The following is a 17,893-nucleotide window of genomic DNA, read 5'->3' as shown; positions in this document are numbered from 1 at the left end:
AGATTTGACGTGGCATGACACCAGTAGGAATAATTACATCAATCTATATTTTCATTTTTACTGTTGGTATCGTGGAGGTTTCACTGATACCTCCACTGGACTCCTCTGAAGTTATTTTACATCCTGTGGAGACGTTTTATACGTCGGCCTTGATTTCGGTGTTTGCTGATTCAGACTCGTCAACATCAGTGGGATGGAAAAGCTCGCAAGAGGTCACCAGTGAATATTCCATTAACTAAAGCAGATAAACAAGAAAGAGTTTTTTTTTGGTCAGCCGGGTGTCTGACACCTGCGGAAACCCATCACCGTTGCTTAAGAGTATCCAAACCAAACCAACCATACATCCCACCAACACATGGAAATCCCAGAAATGGATTGTCGGAATTGAATACGCACTCTCTCCCTGGAGGGACGCCTCCTGCTTACCTAATTCCACAGGTTGGAAAGAGCTAAGGCTTGGGGACCCCAGAGTGTGCATTGGGGTAATTGCTGGAGTCTAATCAGCTAAAACCACACAGCTTGACATGAATATCATTGTTTGACAAGCTTTCCTGCTGCTTGTCCAGCTAGGCCCACCCTACCTGTTATAACACTGAAACACTTCCCGAATCTCTGTAATCAGCTGCATTTATGTATTAAATCCATCTTAGAGCCAATTGGTGCCCATCTATGGAACTCCATTACCAGGTCCCTCTGACTCACTCCCTCCCTCCTCTCTTTCAAGGTGTGCCTCGAAGCGTACTTCTTCGACCGCGCTATCGCCTTCTCACCCCACCCAGCTACCATCCCCAGCCGGAACCGTCAAGCGCTTTGGAATATCCTCCTCACGTGAGAGTTGAGGCGGTGATTTAATCTGGGTGGCGGGGCAGGGGATGGAATTCCACGTAACACCTAAGACAGGAATGAAGCGTAAACCGGATTTATTAAGCTTGATCCTGAATACATCCATAGATTCTTGACATACAGGACACAGGAGTGTGTACATATGTGATGCTCTCAAAGTTCTGTTTCGTGAGCTGTTACACAGTTTATTTTTCATGGGTAAACAATTTCAGCCTGTGAGTGAGTTTGTTGGGTGCTGAAGTCTTCTCTTTACAGTAGAAGCGTAGCTAGGGATTCGAGGTCTGTGCAGTGCATCACATGTATGATATAGTGGGGAATGATTGTTCCCTTTACAGAATTCTATGCATCCCACCTACACGTGGAAATCCCAGAGATAGATTGTTGGAATGGAATGCGCACTCTGTCCCTGGAGCGATGCATTACTCCTTACCTAATTCCAGAAAGTATTAGGCGCAGGTTGGAAAGAGCCAAGGCTTGAGGACCCCAGAGTGTGCGTTGGGGTACCTGTTGGAGGGGGGTGTTTTCGCTGTTTTTTAAACGGTGGGGTGTGGCGGGGGGGCAGGAATGCAAATACCAACCTTCACGCTGACGCAACATAAAACAAAAGGGAACGACATTGCCAGCTCAAATTTTTTCTGCAGTGCCTTCAGCTCAATATTAACCAACCTTAAGTTTTAATGCTCCACCAAATACAGAGTCACAAAGAAACTTTGTGAAGTACTTTGGTGTTTTATATCACTTGCAAGGATTATTATTCATATTATGTGTAGTCTAGGCTGACAGTTCAATGCAGTGCTGGGGGTGTACTGCATTGTTGGAGGTGCCGTCCTTTGATTGAGATGTTATATCATGTGTGCTTGCATTCAAAACGAGATGGGAGTTTCTCTATCTTGGTGTCCTGGCTGACAATCCTCCAGATAAAATCGGTCAATCACTTCACGGCTGCTTGTGGGACGTTGCTGTGAACAAAATTACAGTAAATGCCATGAGACACTTCGATGATGAGATAAGGCACTATATCAAACACAAAGCAATAATAATATATAGCCTCCTACGGGCAAGAGTGATAGGAGCTGAGAGATATGAATTGGATTTCTTGCTGTGAATCATTCTAGTTCGGGGGAAGGGAGGTTGCATGACTTGACTGTAGAGGCAGAATAAATAGTGTGTCCCAAACACTATCCATGGGCAAACAGCACCACATGATCCTCTGCGGGGAGGTATCTGATGGGTTGATGCAAAAAAGGGGAAAATTAGTTGCCCTTCACAAAACAATTCAACGCGGCAAATAAAATCCATTAGTTATAGATTTGTTCCCAGGGTAAGGCTAGTGAGAAAACGCCTTGTTTTTTCAAGCTCATCCTTCTCCTCATTTCAAGGCAAAAGAACCACACCAAACTGTCTGTCTCCCTCTGTCTGCGCTTATTCTCACTTTGTACCCCTTCTGTCTCGCCATCAGTCCACACATGCTTAAGAGTTAGGACGTCCTTTACAACTGTGAATGTCTGTTCAATACTGTAGCTGTAACACTATACTTAGGGGGAACCTTAGGGGGATTGTTAGGGGATCTGGCATTCAGCCACTTCATCGTAGTCTCTATCACATATAGGCTATCACATAATACTCAGAACAACACTTCCAAATGCACAGAGACAGCAGAACAAAACAGGACATGGGTTTAGAGTTGCAAAGGGGTTATTTCAGGACAGACACCATTAGGCAGTATTTCTTTACCCAGTGACTGGGGAATCAATGACTGGAATAAGGTTGCCAGGAAGGCTGGTTGAAGCCAGAACATTGGGACTTCTTTAAGAAGCAGCTTGATGCTTTTATGGGGGTTGGGTTGGATGGGTGTTTTTTGGGATGGAATAAAATCAGATGAGCCGATCTTGCGATCGTGTGAAAGTGCCAGTGTTGTGTCAGGCCTGTGACCCTCATAAGAAGCCTTTTGTGTAAGTACCTTTCCTGTAATACCAGCCAGGATGTAGCATAGAGTAGATTGCAGAGAGGTGAAGCACATCACAGGACACAGGGTACCTCATAACCCACCAGCCTGGCATTCTGTTCATGAGAAATCTATTCAATATTGCCCACTTTAGCTATCGATGCCCTAAGCACATGGGGGTCCAACTGGCGGCCCACGGGCTGCATCCAGCCCTCGGCAGCCAAAAGGTTGGACCACCCAAGCCCTAGCATGTCACAACTCAATCCTAAATAAGCCTCAATCGTCCAAATTTACAGGTGCGTGGCATATATCACCAGACGGGGAGAAAAAGTGCTTCCTTCATTTGATAGTGAGGTCGTGGTCGTGTGTGTGAATTTTTTTTGCATCCTCAATAGGCCAATCGCTGCTCTTGTGTTTGTGCTCACAGTACAGATATGATAAAACCATCTCTCCCTGTTCACGTCCCATCAAATACAACGCATTTTCCTTAAACTCTGAGACAATTCCCCCTTTATTTAACTGGCTCAGAGTTTTGTTTCGTGTTAAGGGCGGGGGTGGGGGAATGGGGGAATGGGGTAATGGGGGAGGAGGGCAGATCATTTTGCTATTAACTGTGTTCCACCCATTATCTCTCGTTCTGCATGTGTACAAAGCTTGCCTTCAGCAACGGAGCCCACTCTGTCAGGAACAACCAGGGGAAGTCTAACCACTGTGTGTTGAGAGTTAAAGACACACCTTACCGTGTTGCTATATCAAAAAACAGGGATGGTGGGTGGGTGGTGGGTGGGAAGAGAATAATTCGAGCTAACCACATGACACGCGTGTATTTTTGCTATGTTTTAAAAATACTCTTCTCTGAAACTGTTTTTCCTTTTTTCTTTTTTTGTCAACTTTCTGCATTGTGGTAGAGCATCTTGGATTTGAATTTATGGGTATGGAAAACCATTCATTTTAATCTGCAAAAAAAAAGACGAAATGATTTTTTTAAAAAAAAACTATAGATATATATAATATATATATCAATTCAGTAGAAAAAAAAGAGCTGCCTTGGAATTCTAGCCATTATCTTTTGCTTTGAAGCAAACACAGCTGGTTGTATTTAACTCCTTACTGGCCAGAAATAAAGGCTTTCGGTCTGTATCTATAAGCAGTGACATTGAGCTACAGATAAGTGGAGCTTTTTTCCAAAGGCAGCACTCTTTTTGACTCAAGATGAGCTGCAGATGGCCAACTCGAGGTCTCCCCACCCTCCCCTGCCCCCATTCTCCCCTCCCCCCTCTCCCCTTTCCTCCCCTTCCCACCTCTTCCCCATAATCCCCTCCCCACCCTTTCCCCCATCCTCCCCTGCCCCTCTCCCTTCCCCCTTGCCAAATTTACGCTGAGTCACGGAAGGGGGGTTGGGGTGGGGGGCTGGTATTTTGGAACTTGAGAGTCTCATTCTAGCAGGATAAGTTTGTGTCAGTTCGTTAGCTTTCAAGAGGGGCTTATGGAAGGAACCCTCCCTCTCCCATTTGTCACCCTCCCTTTCCCATCCAACCCACTTCTCCCCTTCGCACCCTTCCCCCCTCTCCCCCCCCCCCCCCCCCCCCCACCACACACACACACACACATGCTCCCTCCCCGTTCTTTGAACTGCCAGCTGTGTGTTACTGATTTGATCGTAAATCTGGCCCTCCCTCCACACCGCACTCAAATGTCTTTTGTGGAGTTGGATATAAGATAAACAGTTTTTTATGGCGGGGGCTTTTCAAAATGAAAAAAACTTGCAAGTTACCTCAGTTAAGGAAAACATTAAAGCTGAAACCGAATAGCTCTCATTGACTGGCAGAGAGTTAGACCTTTAACCAAACCACCTGCACCAAATCAAGACTCACTTTGCTGTTAGTGTCAACCCGTCAGATAATTTCTCTGTGTCCCCAGCCAGACTGCGTGGCGGAATTACCGTCATTTTTTTGATGAGGGGATGGGTGAGCGCATAGTTTTCCCCTCCTTTCGTCCCCTAGCTCAGCTATAACACAGGCCTCCTGCACATCCCCCAACCCCTCCGCTCCACCATCAGTGGCCGTGTCTTCAGCCACTAAATTCCTCACCTCCAAATCTCACTGTCTCTTACCACCCCTATGCCTGTTTGTGAGACACTGCTGTGCACAATTGGCAGCCGCGTTCCACCCACAAAGTACACAGTCAATTCTGTGAAGCGCTTTGAGACGTCTCAATGACATGATCAGGCGCTGTATCAAATGCAAGGATTGTTGTTATTATTATTGACCTGTAAAGTCCCACTTCAAGACCTACCTCCTCAACCTTGCCCACGGTCACCTCCCCCTTTCCCCTTTCTCCTCTCGGTGTCCAACCCCCTCTACTGCGCAGCGCTCTGAGATGGTGTAATAATTCATCGATAATCAGAGCAGAGAAAAAGTAACAGCTTGCAGCACTGAAAACCCACACCAGCTTCTGCTTATTTCTCACCCTTGAGCAAAATGAATGATGCTCACATTCGAATTAGTGATGATTGTCAGCACAATTGCGACTCGCACGTTTTGTCAGGACCCATTCACCTTCAGCCCCTCCACAGTCTGCCTCGATCTCTTTCCTCAACCCTTGCTTTTACCAGTCGAAAGCATGCAATGCCAACCTTGTAGTTGACGTCATTTCCTCCCTCCCCCCTCCTCCCACCCCTCTGCACCCAGTGACCAGATATTTGTAATAAAAGTTGCTTCTACGTCTCCCATCTTTCTGTTGTCTATTTCCTTTCTTCCTTTTATCATTGCTGTCAGTGATGCATACAAACTGTGTATTGACTAGTCTCTACCTAGTGCAAATTCTCAATCGGCCTCCTTTAGTAATGAGGTTATGTCAAATATCCTTCCCTATTTTTTCTCAAACGGACCAGTTTAAATTATTAAATAAATCAGAGCTTTTTTTTCCCTGCTCCTCTCTCTCTCTCTCTCTCTCTCCCCTCACTTCCCACCCCGCACTTCCCCCCCTCTTTCCCACCCCCCCCACTCCCCCACCTCCAAAAGAGTAACAATTAGAGTAACTAATCCTAATTGATTTGGAAAAAAATCCCTGTTAGTTAATTTGATGATTTGAGATGTTATCATTATCGTGAAGTTTAGATGCAGTTTTAATTCTAAACTTTCAGTTTTCAGACAGATTGTTCCAAAAGTGTGTACTTTCTTAATATTTTTATGTGCAATTTAATTTTTAACAATTAATACTTTTAAAAAATGAGAAAATTTCTCTTAATCTGTCCTTAAACTTGAAGGTTTACCTGGGGGATAAAAATTGTAGTTTTACGATAAATCCTGCAATTTTTGTAAAGGGTGTTTGTGAAGATTTTGCTGTAAATCGTATTTGCCTGAACGTGTCGGATTGTTAGCGGGAGTGAGGTTTTCTGAGTGACTGATGCAGTGTGGGGTGGGGGGAATTCTTCTTGTGATCAGAGACATTTAATCCCATTTATATCCTGCTCTTCTCTCTCTCTTTCCCTCTCTCTCTCTCTTGCTGTAGAAGCTGAGGAACTCTATCAGAAGAGAGTTCTGACCATCACTGGCATCTGCGTGGCCCTTCTTGTTGTTGGAATTGTATGTGTCGTCGCGTATTGCAAAACAAAGTAAGTCAGTCAATCTCCCAGTCTTTGTCATGACTTCGTCCCGCAAGTGAGAGGAACTGGGTATAATTCCCGGGTGAGGCGAAAAGTTAGGCAGGTTTTCTTACTACACACGCCTCTGTTTACTTAGCAGTAAATAGGAACCCGATAGTTAATCGATTGGCGGATTGCTTTCCGGGGGGTAATAATCCTTTCAAAAAACTAAAATAATGATAAAAATTTGCTCACTCAATTCATGACTGTTTGGGGGCATTGGCTGCCACTTTTGCCCACAAAATATACAGTCCATTCTCTTTCCCTCTGGAGCTCTCCTATTCCTAATCCTATTCTTCGCTTTTACCCTTATTATTTTTCTTCAAGTATTTAACAAATTCCCTTTTAAATGGTGAGGTATAACTTAACCTCGATAGCCATTTGCATAAAGATTCTAACATGCCATTAAAAAAAATCTAAGGCAGGCAAACATTTTGATGACCCACTGGTTGGTGTTAAGACAGATGTTCTCCCAACACAGGAGCCCTCTTGTGATGCTGTGGTCTGACCAAAGAAATGCTCAGCGATAGGCTCAGAAATGGGGTAGCGATCGATCCTTTCAGCTTCCCAACTGAGGTGGTCATTTGGGAAAGAGTAAAGATTGAAGAGGGAAATAGAAGTGCAATTAACAATTGGTTTTAAATCTACTCCTCATTTGGGAGTTGAATTATATGACATTTTCTTGCAGATTCAAAGTGCTAATTATCTTTGAACCCATTAAGAAACAGAGCATCTCTCACCCCTTGGTATTAACAAAAGCCTGCATTAGCTTTGAAGATTATTTTACTTATTATTTTGATTAGACGATCACTGAATCCATGACTGTTTGTGGGACACTGCTGTGCGTAATCGGCTTCTGCGTTTCGCCCACAAAATATACAGTCAATTCAATTTATAGTATATTCTGTGATGCGCTTTTGAGATGTCTCGAAGATGACAAGGATTGCAAGGATTATTCTTATTCTTATGTACAATAACAATAGGACATCAACTTACATTTGTACAGCCGCGCCTTTCTTGCGGGGTAGTTTCTCAGAGCGCTTAACAAGCAGGGTAGTTGGATGCGGAGAAAGTGGGAGGTGTGCGCTCGCGCGTTCGAAGAGAAAAGTCTTCAGTAGCGAAGAGTTCTGAAAACGGGCAAAGAGAACAATTTTAGGAAAGTAAGGTTTGTGATGGAGAATCGATATTCAGAAATGGTGTTAGAATCACAGAAAATGGTGGGGATATAAACTATCATAAGTTTTGCAACATTACTAAGATGAAACTTTGTGATTTTCGTGAGTGCGGGCATGTGTGCGTGTCGCCTGCTCTAACGATGTGTTCTCTGTAACAGGAAACAGAGGAAGAAAATGCATAATCACCTGAGGCAAAACTTGTGTGCAGACCATCAGAACCGAAACCTTGCCAACGGGCCCAACCACCCTGGGCCACTGCCCGAAGACATCCAAATGGTTGATGTACGTTTGTCTCCAATTACAGTGGTGAATGTCTTCACCTGTGCGCTCGCTCAGCCCTGGGTTTAACCTGCGTGATTTAACCCTAACCCTTTACACCATGGGGATTGTTTCAAGATTGAAATTGGGGAGATGTAAAGGAACTCTTCGCAAACGGTTTGTGGAGTCCTGTAGTGCAGTGGTTAGAGCACTCGCCTCGCAAGCAAGAGGATTCGGGTTCTATTCCCAGGCAGGGTGGCACCTTAGGCAAGTTTGCTTACACCAACACGCCTCTGTTTACCTAGCAGTAAGTTTCCGGCATTATCCGGCAGTAATAATTCCTTTAAAATATTTTTATTAAAAATAATAATTTGGTCACTCACTCCAGCTACGACTGTTTGTGGGACGCTGCTGTGTGCAATTGGCTGCCGCGTTTTGCCCACAAAAATACAGTCAATTCACTTCACAGTATATTCTGTGAAGCGCTTTGAGACGTCTCAACGACGTGATAAAGCATGATATCAAATGCATGGATTATTATTATTATTGACTCAAGAATACTATAGTGATTGATGCAGTGTAAAATTGCAACACAACATCTATATAAAAAAATCCTTACAGAATGTACTAGGAAGTTTAGTGACTGTGTTTTGTAGGTGAACGCAATGTAAGATTTGACGTTTTCCTAACGTCTCTGTTATACAGCTCCGATGCCCACTTGCTCACCTCTATTGACCGAAGGTGCCGTGTTTCTCTTGTGTTTGTCTTTCAGTATGTTTCCAAAAATGTTCCAGCCTCTGAACACGTGAGACGGCACGAGACGGAAACCTCGTTTTCGGGGAGTCAGCCATCGTCCACCTCTCATCGTTCTTCCACGGCAACGCATACATCCAGCCATAGGTATTAACCCATTAAGAACGTAAGAATTTCTAGACAACAGAAGACCAAGGTCCATCCAGTTTGCCTTCCACCATCCCGACAGTCGCTTGTCATGTGTCCCAAACTATATACTGTTTCCCGAGATATTATTTCCAAACAGAAATCTATCTAATTTGTCCCTTGAATGGATCGACACTTTCTGCTTCCACCGTCTCCCTAATGAGCCTGTTCTCTAGGTTTATTACTCGCTCACTGAAGTCGGGCTTCTGCAGATTAGTTTTGAATTTACTCAGGTTCAGTCATACACCGTGTCCTCTGGTTCTCCTGTTCAGCACGCTTCTATTTTAAGAAAAATACCAACGCTTCTACTTTTTTTTAAAAAAGGCCAACAACTCCATCTCAAACAAATACACACCCAACACTTCTGGAGTTCCTGTTGACTCTCAACTGCCCACCCAACCCACAACACAGCACAACATCCCATACCACCCCCCACCTCTTGTCCCATCACAAATCTGATGTTGACTCTCACACAGCTGAGCAGATCTCTATGTCCCGAGAAACTTCACAAGATTGGTTTGGATGAAGAAGACCCTTTGTCCCGTCTGACCTCATCCCTCCAGATCGCCTGCCTCCCCTTCCATCTCTCCCCCACCCATCACAGCATCCAGCGTCCCAGCAACATCCACCCGTCCTGCCGACCCCTTGTTAACTACCCTCTGGGTAAAGAAATCCACGACTGTTTGTGGGACGCTGCTGTGCGCAATTGGTTGCCATGTTTTGCCCACAAAGTACAGTCAATTCACTTTACAGTATATTCTGTGAAGCGCTTTGAGATGTCTCGAAGACGTGATAATGTGCTGTATCATTATTATTATTATTTTTATAGAAATACTTCCTGGTGTCTTGTCACTTCACAACTCCAACCCCGTGTCCTCTTGTCCCGGCATCTCTTTCCCGCAGGAATGGAGAACGGACGTGGAGCGTGGAGCAGACAGAGAGCATGACCTCGGAGATGCACTCCGGGATGATGACGTCCTCCTTAGACACCAGCAAGTGTAACAGCCCCGTGGAGCCGCGAGGCAGACTGAGCGCTGTGTGCGGCTTTCACGACACCAGACACCCCATGCTGTACTGCCGGGACTCCGTGGATTCCCTCCGAGACTCTCCTCACAGTGACAGGTGGGGACGCCAGGACACAGTATTAGGTCTTTTATTAACTAACTAAACTAACATACCAATCGGCTAATTAACCCACTGACTGACTGACTAGCTAGCTATCGCTCTGTGGTAGCTGACCTGCCCTCTAACACAGACTGCTGTCTAGTTGTTACTTGATGCTGTTCTGACGCTCTCTCGGTTCCCCTCCCCTCACAGGTACGTGTCAGCGCTCACCACGCCGGCTCGCTTGTCTCCTGTCGAGTTCCACTACTCCCTGCCAGTGAGGGCGCCCAGCTTCGAGCTGTCTCCCCGGGTCTCTGCCCCCGGGTCGTCTCTGCCGCCCACAGCGGGGGGCTACAGGGTGGAGGAGGAGCAGCCGTTACTGCGGAGAAACCGCCCGTACCCAACAGACAACCAGAGGCACGACCCTTACAAACAGCGGAGAAACTACCTGCATGACAGCTTCGGGAGCCTGCCCCCCAGCCCGCTGAGGACTGCCGAAGACGACGAGTACGAGACCACTCAGGAGTACATCCCAGCAGCGCTGGAGCGGCCGAGGAAAGTGGCAAACAGCAGCCGGAGGTGGCGGAAAACAAAACCGAACGGGCACATCTCGCACCGAGCTGAGTGCGACTGCGATTGTGACTCGGACTCGGGGACGTGCAGTTCTGACAGCGATTGTGCCGTTGAGAAAGTGGGGGAACGCACCCCTTTCTTAAACTCCCAGAACGCGCCCGGAGCCAGCACGACGGAGCAAACCTCTCTATTCCGACTGCCGGACACCAGGACTTTCCCATCGGAACGGCACAACCCCAGGGAGAGCTTACAGACCAGGACCGCGCGGACACGGTCGAATCGAGACTCAGCCGCCGTGTAGAGCAAAACAAAACAAAAAACAAAACACACCAAACTCCGCAGATCCCCAACTGTAAAAATATTTTATTTTATATAATTATCAGATATTCTACAAAGGAATTAAATTAAAAAAAAAACATTTTATTTTCATTTTAGCAAAGTTGTCTTCTAGCTAAAAAAAAACAGGAAAAGTCTTTTTTATAGGGGAAAATAATAAAAAAAAATAAAAAAAACAAAAAAACCTGTATTTATATGTAAAAAAAAATAATTTACAGTTAAAGACGAGGATGGTGTGCTAATTTTTCACATCATGGTTAAGTAATTTGTGGTGCCTTTCGCTTGCTGATAGCAGATTTTCTGCTGTTAGTTTTCTCTCCCATGGACTTGTCTTTCTCAAAGCCCTTTAACTTCATTTACATTTACTGTGGATTTTATTACTTTTGGACATTGGGTTTCTTCTGATCTGGGACACACACACACTCACACACACTGATACACACACACACAACACACTGATACACACATAAAACACACACAACACACACTGATACACACATACAACACATACTGATACACACACACACACAGCACCACACACACACAAATGCATGGACACAGATACTCACACTCTGTCACACACATACTCTGTCTGTGGGTCTGATTTTTTTAAAATCAAATACCTTTTGTTAGGGAGGGTAGATTAAAAGTCGTCATCAATATTTTTATTGATAATAACAAGTAATTAATAAAGAACTGGCTGCCGCATTTCGCCCACAAAATACAAAGTCAATCAATTTTCAGTATATTTTGTGAAGCGCTTTTGAGACGTCTCAATGGCGCTATATCAAATGCAAGAATTATTATTAACATTAAATAATATTTTTTTTTGCTGCTCTGTATTCGCATTATTAATTTTTTTGTGGGGTGGGGGAGCACACTCACACAGTGCGTGTTGTGTGTGTGTCACAGCCAGTTCAAGCCTAGAGGTTCACGTTTGGGTGGGAGGGAGGGAGTGGGTGGGTGGGTAGGTGGGCGACCTGGAGAGGGGATGGGAAACATATCTGGACTTTCCTATTTGTTGTGAGAGTGAGTTTGTTCACTTTTCTGATCGGTCCACCAAGCTTAAAGCTCGTAGATGAATCTGACACAGCGCCATGAGACCCCACTGAAAGGTCCACCATTTTTGGGGTCGTTTGAGTTTCCTTCATTAGTCATTTTTTTTGTCCAAAAGTATTTTCATCAGCAAAGTACAGGAGCAGATTTTGACGAGTTTACAACACTCACATCGACAGACACAGTAACACACACACTACACACACACACACACACGCCTTCCTGGTTGCAGTGCTGCTTTCAAAAGATACTTTGAAATTAATCTGATTGGAAACTGATCAAAATTAACAAGCAACAACTTTACAATATGTATTTTCTCTTTTTTTTTAATCGCTGAGAGTTTTTTTCTCTCTCTCTCTCTGGAACACTTTTTTTGCATGTCTTTTAACCATTCCGATTGGACTGATGCATGGTGAAGCTAGGAATGAGAAGATTTATAGCATATTTTTAATGAACTAAACTTGCGTAAATTTTCATCGAATTGTTTCCTTTATAAATGCAGGTTTTACTATGGGTTCTCTCGAAGCTATAGGATTAAAAAAAAAGAAAAAAAAAACTTTTATTGGTTACATTTCAACTGTGTGCCATGCAGGGCTGTGAAATATTGGAATTTAGCATTATCCATTTTGAAATAAACCTATATTCTTTACTTTCATAATGAACCCCAATGCTTATTGTAAGAAAATATCCACTGCATGCCAGAACACGATGCGGAGTAACTTTCTCTCTCCAGGACTCCAGGCTGTCGTTCCCAAACCCAACAATCGCTCAATTTTTTCCCAAATCTGTGCCCTCGACGAACCAGTTTCAAAGATTCCCAAGTGCCTATTGCAATCGGTTTGTTTTGTGACAAAAATAAAAGAAGTGGGTAACACAAGCGTGAGGACTGTGTTTCCCTCTCTCTGGTGTTTCGAGACGGGTTTATGTGACAGCAAGAATATTCTACTTCAAAGCAAATTAGATTGGCTGTTTGCGGGACTCCACTGGGCGCAATGGGCTGCCGCGTTTCACCCACAAAATAAACAGTCAATTCACTTTACAGTATATTCTGTGACGTGCTTTGAGAGGTCTGGAGGATGTGTTAGGGGCTATATCAAATGCAAGGATTATTATTATTAATTGTGACCTGTTACGTTCCGCCAGAAGGCTTTAGCTGCAGGGTTGCACTCTGGTGATTCCAATGTTTAGCGCTATTGACTGGTTTCTGGCAAGCAATCTAACCCTTACCGGTTTATTATCAAGGTTTGTTGGTTCAAGTTCCCCGGGTTTGTAGATGTCACGAGGACTTTACTGAAGAGAAACACCTCTTCCCCTCTTTCCTCCTCCTTTTTCAATGTGGCAGGGGTATGTTTAAATGCCCCATGTGAACACGGTATTTTGCCCACAAAATATACAGTCGATCGACTTTACAGTGTGAAGTGCTTAGATGTTTTTCCACACAAAGGAAAGTGGAAATCTGGAACTCTCTTGTATCTTGTAACTTGATGCTTTCGGTTCCGGTTGATGTTATGTTGTCCAGTTGCAACTATCCATATTAACGCCCAAATATTTTGATGTTAATATGGATAGTTGCAACTGGACAACATACTTATAATAATAATTAGCACCTTATGATGTCATCGAGACATTTCAAAGCGCTTCACAGGATATGTGGGCGGTTGGAGGGAGTGGGATGGGAGTGGATAGTTGGCCGGGAGACCTGGGGAGAGAGAGAGAAACTCGCTTCTCTTTTTATTGACTGCTGTTGCATTTGTTCCAGGTAAGTGTCAATCCCTTTGCACCAAAATAGTTCAGTTAATCCACACCTATATTGTGTACCCTGTCAGGACCGGCCCAGGCTGTGTGTTCACTGCTAATGCAAGTTTATTGGTTCCTTTTGTACACTATGTGAATGCATCTCTCCCCACCAGCCCCCCCGCCCCCATTCTATCTCAGAAAGTTAAAGTGAGTTTCTCCCAATGTCCTGGCCAAGAATCTCACTGCTAAATAGGTCATTCCTGGCTCTGTGGGATGGACGTGGCTATGTCACAGCTCGTCCCACACAACCAATCGCTGCTTGTCAGCCATCACCTGGGAAACATTTCGAACCATTTGCAGAGTGACCAACTGAAAGGAGGGGAGGAGGATAAAGTGAGTGGAGACACAAGAAAGGTAGGAGATGGTGGGTAGGAGAGAGGAGGTGAGTGGTGGGAAGGTCCCAACAGAGGTCGGCTTTTGGGAATCGGCGATAGAGTGGTTGGAGGTGCAAGGATTTTGTAAGGATTCCACAAAGAACATTGGCAGTGGCTGAAGGCAGACAAGGTGGGGCTACAAGGTTGGGCTGTGTTTGTGCAAGTGTGGGTTTGTTTAATTGCAGTTTTTTTACTCCAGGAAATGATGGGCAATTGAATTTTGGAAAAAAAAGTCGCAGGCGAAAACTAGTAATAATGTGACGGCTTCAAACCCTGATGTTGTCAACAGTGTTTGCTTCAGGGGAACATTGCTGTGGACTGTGGGGTTGTAAACTATGTGGTTTTGGCTGATTAAACTGAGGCAGTATCTCCCTCACTTTTTAACCCACCACCTTCCCCCTCCACCAACTCCTTGGATCCCCCCAAGCCTTGGCTCTTGTCAACCCACGCCAAACACTCTCCAGAATTAAGTGAACAGGATGTGTCCCTCCTGGAAAGGCAATCCTCGGAGATGCCAAGCAATCCATCCAGCAATCTTTTTCCAGAAAAAAGACAACAACAGGTCCCAGATTGTACTGCAATAATAATCCTTGCATTTGATATAGCCCCTTATCTCGTCTTCAAGACGTCTCAAAGCACTTCACAGAATATACTGTAAAATGAATTGGCTATGTTTTGGGGCAAAATGTGGCAACCAATTGTGTACAGAAGTGTCCCACAAACAGTCGTGGATTGAATGATCAGATTATTATTTTTTGAAGGGATTATTACCCTCGGAAAAGCGATCCGTCAAACAACTGGTTATTACTTACACCTGGGTAAACAGAGGCGAATGGAGTAAGGAAACTTCCCTACGGTTTCGCTCAGCCCGAGAAACAAACCCAGGTCCTCTCACTTGCTAGACGAGTGCTCTAACCAATACGCTACAGACTCCACATGAAATATTGAAGAGGGTAATAACAAGCAGATGACAGTTCGGGATGGATCGTTCCCCATGTAACATTCTGGTTACATCAATGTCATTACATTGCCCCCAAGTTCAGAACAGGGCCAACGGATGTTAAATCTTTAAATTATTTACTTGTCCGTACACAAAACCATCCTGACACAGCTATTAAGAGCGATCTAATAGCAAGGCTTTGCTGATGTGCTAGCAACCGAGCAGCAGCACGTGACACGAACCTTAGGCTAAGAGATGAATTATACAGCACAGAGCAAAGTATCGTTCAGAAATAGGGACTGAACGTTTCTGAGGTGCCCGGAACTCTCTCCGCGAATCTGGTGGTAGCGATAGAGCAGGAGAAAGAGGGACAGTGAACTGGTCAGACGCACATAATCTCATCAAAATAAAAATAATCCTTGCATGTCTCAGAGCCTTATTAAATCGCTGAGACGTCTCAAAGCGCTTCAGAGAATATACTGTAAAGTGGATTGACTGTGTATTTTGTGGGCGAAACACAGCAGCCAATTGCGTACAGCAGTGTCTCACAAACAGTCATGGATTGAGTGACAATATTATTTGTTTTAAGAGATTATTAGATTTACAGTTTTGTTCCCTGAGCTCCCGTCAACGCAAAATGACATCTATTTATTTTTAAATATTCCTGCGGCTGATGTATAATATCTTAACCTGCGTTTAAAACCTCCCAACAATATCGTATCTATAAGCCTCAATCAATAATTAATCGTGCATTTGTAATTGACTTTTTTAAAAACTTTTTGTAATGCTTTTTTTTGTTGAGGGGCTTGACAAAGTGAGTTTTATAAATATTAATAATATCAACAATTATTGAACAAAGCACACAAGTGGGGATGGAACCGGAAAGAAAATGGGTTAAAAAAACAAAATAAAACGATAATAAATCTGATTTGCACAAATAACAATAATAATTATTCATAATAATCCACAACAACAACAACTTGCATTTATATATCACTCCTCACACGAGATAGCGCCCCGGAGCACTCACAGTGGTGAAGTCTGATGCCGAGCCAGGAGGAGAGGGATGGAAGAGGTGACTGTAAGCACGATAAAAAAGGTCTTTAGGCGGGAATTGAAAGTGGGAAGGGAAGGAGACAAGGCGGAGGGATTGGGGGAGAGAGTTCCAGAGTTTTGACGAGTAGTGGCTGAAAGCATGACCACCAATGGTGGAGTAGAGGGGTCAAGGGACTCACATAATAAATCTGATTTGCACAAATCGGATAGGTAGGGAGGTGCGAGGGCAGGAACAGATTTGAAAACAAGTGAGAGGATCTTGAAATCGATCCGTTCAGTAATTGGGAGCCACTGGAGCCTGGCAATGACTGGTATGATGGGGGTATGGAGATTTGTGGGGGTGAGTATTTGGACGGCGGAGATTTGAATGAATTGAATTTTGTGCATTGTGGAGCTGGGGAGACCAGCGAGGACGGCATTGGAATAGTCCAGCCGGGATGTGACGAAGGCGTGGACGAGGGTTTCGGCTGCTTTGGTTGTGAGATATGGACCAAGACGTGCAATATGATGGGGCAATCCATGCATTTGATTCAAAATTCTCCCGCAAAATATCCAAACCACTTTTTACAGTAAATCCTGTGAAGCGGTTTCAGACGTCCGCCTAATGTGAAAGGCACTAGACCAAATGTAAGGATTATTATTATTATTAGCAGTAGTATTTATTATGAAAGTCTTATCCCATTGAAATGTTTGGCGAAAGGGTTTATTTAAACATCAAAATATGTCTACACCACTAAGTGGGTTACAGTATAATATTAATAATAATAATAATCCTTGCATTTGATAAGCGCTTTTCACGTCTTCTAGACGTCTCAAAGCGCTTCACTGAATATACTGTAAAGTAAATTGACTGTATATTTGTGGGCGAAACACGGCAACCAATTGCGCACAGCAGTGTCCCACAACCAGTCGTGGATTGAGTGACCAAATTATTATTATTTTTTCTTGAGGGATTATTATCAGGTGTGTGGAGTAAAGAAACTTGCCCAAGGTTTCACCCTGCGGGGAATCGAATCCAGGTCTCTCGCTTGCAAAGCTAATACTCTAACCACTGAGCTACAGGACTCCAAATGGATGTTATAAACTTAGATTTAGATAGATTTATAGATGGTACAGTACAACTCAGAAAAGTCATTTCAGCCCAAACAGTCTGGGATATCGAGCCAGGAGGACGTCTCAAAGATATTAATCTTGTTATCTGAAATATCAGGGCCGGGCCTGAGAAAGCAAAGACATTTTCCAGTGAAGTTGGCAGCAAACGATCAACACTTCTGTAGGTGAAAGAGCACAGATTTCATAATTGACAGGGTTCACACCTGGGAAGTCCGTACATAAATACACGCTCACCTGTATGTGTGGAATGCATGAGTCACTCACTGCATGTGTTTGTGTTTGATTTCCATTTACCACCATTCATGGTCCAGCCTGGGACACTTACCAACAGGATACACTCCAGGTTAACATGCAATAACCTGCTCTAATACATTGCAGTTTTCAGGAAGGCTGACGTCTTTACAAAGATTCCCTTTACAGGGTGGAAGGGAGGTGGTGGCTGAGGTTGTTGACCGAAGGCACGGTGGTGAAAGAGAGAGCTTTAGTCAGAGGGTTTGAAGGCAGGTGAAGGGATTTTTGGGAGAGATTTCCAGGGCGGGGAAGAACCTTTCTTCAACAAACAACCTTTCTTCAATAGTTCCATTCAATTACCAGTTGCAGTTTGCTCGCTCTCTGTGATTATTACCTCCAGAAAGCGATCCGGCAATCGACTAACAACCGGGTTTCCCCCCCCTTGCTAGGTAAACAGAGGCATGTGAAGTAAGGAAACTTGCCTAAGGTTTCACCCCACCTGGGAAA

General features: G+C 44.2%; 1 protein-coding gene across 4 annotated transcripts in view; it reads left to right on the top strand.

The window, feature by feature from the left end:
* Positions 1–10,963, top strand: part of LOC103186464 (pro-neuregulin-2, membrane-bound isoform) — a 42,742-nt gene extending 31,779 nt beyond the window's left edge. For 2 of the 4 annotated variants that reach the window (XM_042339989.1, XM_007905518.2), the window contains exons 6-11: positions 3,697–3,720; positions 6,302–6,404; positions 7,768–7,891; positions 8,640–8,767; positions 9,710–9,928; positions 10,124–10,963. In XM_042339989.1, the coding sequence (XP_042195923.1) occupies positions 3,697–3,720; positions 6,302–6,404; positions 7,768–7,891; positions 8,640–8,767; positions 9,710–9,928; positions 10,124–10,784 (1,259 nt within the window). In that variant the 3' untranslated portion in view covers positions 10,785–10,963. The remainder of the gene's footprint in view (positions 1–3,696; positions 3,721–6,301; positions 6,405–7,767; positions 7,892–8,639; positions 8,768–9,709; positions 9,929–10,123) is intronic. The other 2 variants (XM_042339991.1, XM_042339990.1) reach the window with 1 other exon arrangement.
* The last annotated feature ends 6,930 nt before the right edge of the window (positions 10,964–17,893 follow it).

This window comes from Callorhinchus milii, unplaced genomic scaffold (assembly GCF_018977255.1).
Source record: "Callorhinchus milii isolate IMCB2004 unplaced genomic scaffold, IMCB_Cmil_1.0 Scaffold13, whole genome shotgun sequence".
Lineage (NCBI taxonomy): Eukaryota > Metazoa > Chordata > Chondrichthyes > Chimaeriformes > Callorhinchidae > Callorhinchus > Callorhinchus milii.
Note: the sequence above shows the minus strand (reverse complement) of the source record. Positions and strands in the feature narration are given on the sequence as shown.